Genomic DNA, 7590 nt, shown 5'->3' with positions numbered 1-7590 from the left:
CCAACTAGTAGTATTCACTTTATCTTAAAATAAGTTGTTTTACCTTGCACCATCTGGAAGGCACCCAATCTTGTCCATTACTGGAGGAAAAGTCTCAGACGATCATGAATACACTGGAACAACTTTTTATGTCAAGTCAGGGTTTGGTGGACACAGAATTAACCTCAGATGGATGTTGCGATTATCTCCCTTCAAGTTCCCTTGGGTTTTTTCTTTCTGACACCCCCGCTCTTGCATAACTACCCTACTTCACCAAGCAGATTGCTGGCTGATATAGAGAGGGGTGGCTCTCTGAGTGGACAGGACTAGAGCTCATAGTCTTCAGAGTAGAAATCTGACAAGTCTTTGTCTTATTAATGTTGACCACTGATTATAATTAAATTATGCTTTATACTAATAAAGGCCCTGAGTCTACTTCTCAATCAAGAACATAGTAAAAGAATGGAGCAGAACAGGACAAAAAGTACAGTCAGCTTCAAAAAATGAATAGCTGTGACAAGATGGGGTCTTGAAAGCTGAGAGGGCCTCCTGCTCTAAAGCAGCAGATGGACAGGGTAACATTAGGTAGTGCAATGTATAGTAATCAACTAGCATGAATTTTGGAGAGTCAAAATAAGAAAATGGAGTGGAATACTATTTAAGAAATAGTTCCCAGAGCCTCTCAGAATGCCAGAGACTTGGGCCACTTACATGTTTTGGGACTCACATGATATTAAAATTATTTCAATATCATGTGAGAAAAAATACCAAAATATGTTTACAAAAATGTGGGATGTTTTAAAGTATTTTATATTTAACACAGTATCTTACACACAAACACAAGAAAGTGGATAGGCTATTGGGAGTACAGGCTTTGTTTGTGTTGAGTGTTAACTGAGCTCTACAGATGAAGAGGTCCAATACTGAGCCCAAGCTCAGCATCGCATCCTTAAAAACACTGTCATTTTTTCCTCCAAATCCTATCAGTGCATCTCCGTGACCGGTGTTTATAAACTTCTTCGGCAGTGCCATCAAATGTTTACCCTATGATCCTGGCAGCGCCCGATAAACAGTTCCTTAACCTAAACACCAAGGAACCCACCTATCTAGGTTTCCTACCCCAAACCAGAGCTTCGCTCTACTCACGCAGTGAGTTCTTAAGTTGGAGGTGGAGTGCCGTTGGAGAATCTATCCGTCTGGTCCGTAACTCCCACCACCCCTCCCCCAAACTGTTACACATACAACAAAAATTACGTGTACAGTTGGGGTCTTGGGGTTAGGTATTCCCTAAAATCCACCCAACTATAGGCTATGGGCTCCTAGTTAAGAACTTCTCTGAAGGGTTCTCTCCTCAGCACTTTATCGCTCCAGGAAGATAGGATCGCAGGGTGACAGAGGGCTCGGAAACTGCGCTGATTTGGTGCGGTGTACGGAAGGGTGGGAGGAATGCCAACGTCAGCACCACTTGGTAAACAGAAAAGGCACCATTTGGGGTAAATACCCCAGCACCTAGAGCGTCAGAACCCGCAACCTCCACTGACGGCGCCTCGGCGTTGCCTGGCGACCCCGCGACGTGGGAATCGCGTGCGTAAACGTGCGTAAGAGTCTCTGGTCTCCCCGCCCCCTCCGGGTGTCGGTGGGAACCGCTGGGTCGGCTCGGGTCTCTGTTACCGCCTAGAAGGGACGTCTGAGACGCGAATCCCTCGGCGAGGGTTGGTCGGCACCGTCGCGGGAAAGTAGAGGCCGTACGTCATGCAGGTCGGAGTCCCAGGCCGAAGGCAGTTGGGGGCACCCAGCAGAGTCTTCGACTGGGCCTGAGGCAGATTGGGAATGGGGAGGGCGGCCCACAAGGGTTGGGTTTTAACATTTATTTTTGGTAAGAGCTAAATTTTGCCTGCATCTTAAGATGGAAGAGAAATCCAAATAAACTCCAACAGAGGGCCATTTTTTTTTTCTCAAGGTTTGTCGCTGGAGGTTAGTTGTTTGGGATTGTGTTCACACCTCTATCTTGGGAATCTTAAGGCTGCACTACTTCTGACTTACAAACAGATCAGCAGCTTTAGCCCAAGAGTGATTCAATTTATATATCCCACCCCACAACCTTAAGAACAATCAGAATGAAAACCCTAGTAGTTGCATCTATATTGAGAACGTCCCTGAAGTTTCTCCTATCTGATCACAAAAGCTCTGTTGTTAGACTTCCATTTATTTAGAAGGTTGCACCTCTGTCTAAAATGCCTGCTCTTTTGTTCCTTTATCAGAGTAAGATTCTCACTTTCTGACTTAGAGAAACAGCTTCTTCCCACCTGCTTCCCCGAAGTAAAACCACTGATTTTTTTTTGTTTTACATACTTACTTTTGGTAATCATACATACTGTATAATTTATTAGGATATTTTTAGCTACTTGTAATTTTAATGGGTAGTCCTTTTGTGTTAATTATATATTCCTAACTAGTACATTTTATCCAGTGTATGCAGTGTATACATTTCTATACACCGGTGTATCATTTCTATGCACCATGAATAATCAGAAAGGAAATTAAGAAAACAATTCCATGTATGAATGCACCCAAAAAGAACAAAGTACTTAGGAATAAATGTAACTAAGGAGGCAAAGGACTTGTACACGGAACACTACAAAACATTGCTGAAAGAAATTAAATAAGAAATAAATAAATAGAAGAACATCACGCCTTTGTAGATTCGAAGACTTAATATTGTTAAGATGTCAATACGCAATGCAATCTATAAATTCAGTGAAATCCCTTGCGAAATCCCAGAGATATTTTTGTAAAAATAGAAAAACCCATCCTAAAATTCATGTGAAATCATGAGACCCAAAGTAGCCAAAACAGTCTTGAAAAAATTAACAAAGAAAGAAGGTACACATTTTCTGATTTCAAAACATGCTACAAAGTAACAGTAATCAAAACAGTCTGGTACTGCCAGGAAGAGATACAGATCAATGGGATAGACTAGAACACCCAGAAAGAAGCCCTCACATGTGCTGTCAAATGATATTCAATAAGGGTGGCAAGACCATTAAGTGAAAGGATAGTTTCTTTGACAAATGGTGTCAGGAAAACTAACCACATGCAGAAGAATGAAGTTGGACTCCTAGCTCACATTATAAATAAATAGTAACTGAAAAAGGATCAAACAACCTAGAAGTGAGAACTAAAACTATAAGACACTTAGAAGAAAATATAGGGAGAAATTGCCATGACATTGGATTGGCAATGATTTCTAGGACATTACACCAAAAAGGAAAAAATATATAAATTGAACATCAAAATTTAAACTTTTATGCATCAAAAGACACTATTGATAGAATGAAAATACAAAGCACAGAATGGGAGAAAATAGTTTCAAAATATATATTTGATTAAAAATAACATGCAGAATATAAAAAAACTCAATACCAAAACTATAAACCAATAAAAATAAGGATATAAAAAGATGCTCCACATCTGTGTCATCAGGGAAATGCAAATTAAAGCAATAAGAGACCACTTCACACCTACGAAATGACCAAAATCAGGAACACTGACAAGAGCTAGTACTAGTGAGAATGTGGAAGAAATAGGAGCTCTCTCTCATTCATTGCTGGTGGGAATGCAAAATGGTACAGCCTTTGGAAGACTCATCATATCTTACCACTTGATCCAGCAGTCACATTCCTTGTTACTTATCCAAAGGAGCTGAAAACTTTATATTTACATAAAAAGTGTACACAAATGTTTATAGCAGCTTTATTTATTACTACCAAAATTTGGAGGCAATCATTATGTCCTTCAGTAGGTAAGTGAGTGTATAAACTGTGGTACATGCAGATAATGGAATATTATTTAGCACTAAAAAGAAATGATCCAGCCATGAAAAGGCATGGAGGTAACAGATGAGTATTACAAAGTGAAAGAAGCCAATCTGAGAAAGCTCATACTGGATAATCTTGACTGTATACCATTCTCGAAAAGGCAAAACTATGGAAACAATGAAAAGGTCAGTGGTTGCCAGAGGTTAGGAGGGGAAGGGATGAGTAAACAAAGCACAGAGGATTTTGAGGGCACTGTAAATGTTCTATCATATCACAGTCATGGCTACATGTCATCACACATTTTTGTCCAAACCATGTACTGTACACCAAGAGTGAAGCATAATGTACAATATGAACATTGGGTGATTATGACATGTCAGTGTAGGTTCATCGATTGTAACAAATATATCATTCTTGTAGAGGATGTTGATAATGGGGGAGGCTGTGCATGTGTGGGGGCAGGAGGCTTATTAGAAGTCTCTGTACCTTACACTCAATTTTGCTGTGAACCCAAAAGTCCTAATAAAAAAAACTGTTCCTATTTACCCTCTTTTTTTAAAAATTTTGGTTTTAAATGAGGAATCTGCTTTAAACAAAGGTATCACCTTGGTGGTGGATGTTGATAATGGGGTGTCCATGCATTCATGGGACAGAAAATACATGGGAAATCTCTGTATTCTCCCCTCAATTTTGCTGTGAACCTAAACCTGGCCTAAAAATTGTCTTGATTTAAAAATAAAACATAAAAAAGTGGGCAAAGAACTTGAACAGACATCTCTCCAAAGAAAATATACAATAGCTAATATGCACATGAAAGGATGCTCAGTATCTTTACTCATTAGAGAAACGTAAAGACAACAATGAGAGACCGCATCCATTAGGAAAACCATTATTAAAAACAGAAAACTGACAAGTGTTGGTGAGAATATGGAGAAGCTGGAACCCTTGTGTATTGCTGGTAGGATTGTAAAGAGGTATAACTACTGTGAACAAGATTAGGCAGTTCCTTTAAAAATTACACAGAATTATACGATCCAGCAGTTCTACTCCTAGGTGTATTGTCATAAGAATTGAAAACAGGAACTCTAAATAAGTATTTGTGCACATATGTTCATAGCAGCATTATTCACACTGGCCAGAAGATGGAAACAATGCAGATGTCCATCATTGGATGAACAGAGAAACTATGGTGTGAACATACAATGAAATATTATTCAGCCTTAAAATACAAGGAAACTCTGTTATGTGCTTCAACATGGATGATCTTTGAAAACGTGTAAAATGAAATAGGCCAGTCACAAAAGGACAAATAGAGTCACATACCACAAAATAAGTATATTTTTGGTTGATGATGGACTGCATAGATGGTGGTGGTCCTAGATTATAATGGAGCTGAATTCCCTGTAAGAAATAGAAAGACATGTGGTTCAGGAAGAATTTTTTTTCTCTAATGGGAACAATATCCAGAAGCTTGGCAGTAGATTTCCTCCCACTCACAGAAGCCCCATTTTGAGTGCTCAGATTGCACCCCAGTCAGTCAGCCACTGACCTGTTTCAGCACAGAGGAGCCTGTCCCTGCTAATTCAACATATTCAGAAGGTGCTACACTCCTCTCAGTTGTAGCTGAGTACAGTGCTATTAATTCTTTGTTGAAGAACTAAAATCCCGTGTAAGGACACAAGTCCACAGGAGCCAGTAAGTATTAAGTGCCACTGTCACTTTAGTACAAGCTTTCTGAGGTAGTGTGGAGCTGGCCTGTTCTTATACTTTGGAAGTATTTTCAGGTTGTACTGAAATAAAGCATGCGTTTTATTTCTTTCATAAATTCAATGCCAGAGTGAGCCCTTTTTGCCAGATAGGGTCAGAAACAAATTTCCAAAGTCAAACTATTGAGTCCTCAGTTCTACACCCTTTCCATGTTATATGCCCTCTTTTTTTTTTTAGTTGAATACCATGGAGTTCACTAATCTGACCACGGCTCCAACATACAATTGCCAAAACCACATTGCTATGACAATCTCCAATGTCCCCTTGTCTCCATCTTGATTTCTTATTTCTGTTTCTCGAGCCAGCATTCATTTCCTCCTGACAGTCACTATTAATGGTAATCTATACCTAACTCAGCCAGTTCCTCCTCAATATTTCAACCAGTGCAGTCCACATTCCAGCTCATTGAGCACCACTGACTGCTCTAGTGTTCTATTTCCGACACTGCTGGAAAGAAGCAGGGGACGGGCTTGTGGGACAATGTTTATCAAATCTACAGGTAGTATTCAGCAATGTCCTAGGCCTTCACATTCACTCACTGACTCACCCAGCAACTTCTAATCCTGCAAACTCCAGTCATGGTTAGTTCCATGTATGGTTGCACCACTTTTTAATATTTTATACCATATTTCTGCTGTACTTTTCTATGTTTAGATACACAAATACCATTGTGTTATAATTGCCTACAGTATTCAGTCCAGTAATATGCTCTGTAAGTTAGTGGCCTAGGAGCAATCAGCTATACTTGTAGTCAAGACATGTAGTAAGCTAGACCATCTAAAGTTGTATGAGTGTACTCTATGATGTTTGAATGACAGTGAAGTTGCCTGACACCTTTCTCAGAATGTATCCTTGTCATTAGTGACACATGACTATATACTTGGCATATTTTATGTAAAATAGTACAATATTAAATCTAGGTAAACTGTAATAAGTTAAAGATACTCATTATAATTTTAGAACAAATATTAAGACAATAGTACAAAGATGTATACCTAAAACTTGAGTTGTAAAATATGGAATCTTAAAAAATATTTAAGCAAAAGAAGGCAAGAAAGGAAGAGAGGAACAAAAAACTATGAGACTAATAAAAAAATCAGATGATAGTTGTTCTAAATCCAGTATTAACAATTATGTTAAATGTAAATGGGCTAACACTTTAATTAAAAAGTAGAGATTGTCAGAATAGACAACAAAGCAAGATCTAACTATAAATGATTGCCAGAAGACACAGTTGAAATGCAGACACAAAGATGGGTTGAAAAGAAGAAAATTAAAAATGACTTACTTTAAAAGTAATTAGGAATACACTAGAGAAAGACTATATTAGTATGAAACAAAATAGACATCATGATCAAAATTACCAGTAGAAATAAAAAGAAATATAATAATAGAAGGAGAAACTCACCAGGGAAAGATTACAAAATAAAACTGTATTTGCATAATGAAGCTTCAAACACATAAAGCAAAAACTAACAGAATTTAAGGAAGAAATAGGCAAATTCACAACCATAATTTGAGATTTAAATATTTTCCTTCTATTAATTGATAGAACAATAAGATACAAAAATTGCTAACAAATAGAAGATACAAACCTGTAAACCATTCACTGATTTATAGAGATACACATATATCAATAGCAGAATACACATTTTTTTAAGCATTCAGTAAGCATACACAGTATGGTGTATTCACTAAGATAAACCATATGCTTGGTCATAAAACAAGCCAATATGTTTAAAATTTTAAATCTTGCCAAAGTATATTTCTGACAAGAAGAATTAAATTAGAAATCCCAAATTATTTAAAAATTGAACAGTATCCTTGGAAATAATAGAAATGTCAGTAAAAAAAATCACGAGTGAGATAAATATTTTAACTGATAAAAATACAGCATACTAAAATGTGTAGGATGTAGCTAAAGAATTTTCTTAAGGGAAATTTATAGCTTTTAAGTGTTTATATTAGAAAAGAAAAGTTATGGTCAATGATCTAAGCTTCCACCTTAAATAGAAAAAACGGTGAA

General features: G+C 37.6%; 1 protein-coding gene across 1 annotated transcript in view; it reads left to right on the top strand.

Annotated features, from left to right (window-relative positions):
- The first annotated feature begins 1672 nt into the window (after positions 1-1672).
- PDCL2 (phosducin like 2) overlaps positions 1673-7590 on the top strand; it is a 30029-nt gene continuing 24111 nt past the window's right edge. Inside the window, exon 1 of the mRNA XM_037162240.2 lies at positions 1673-1737. Within this exon, the coding sequence (XP_037018135.1) occupies positions 1732-1737 (6 nt within the window). The 5' untranslated portion in view covers positions 1673-1731. The remainder of the gene's footprint in view (positions 1738-7590) is intronic.

Source organism: Artibeus jamaicensis, unplaced genomic scaffold (assembly GCF_021234435.1).
Source record: "Artibeus jamaicensis isolate MK-2021 breed Jamaican fruit bat unplaced genomic scaffold, CSHL_Jam_final contig_889, whole genome shotgun sequence".
NCBI lineage: Eukaryota > Metazoa > Chordata > Mammalia > Chiroptera > Phyllostomidae > Artibeus > Artibeus jamaicensis.
The sequence above is the reverse complement of the archived record's forward strand: the minus strand, read 5'-3'. Positions and strand labels throughout refer to the sequence as shown.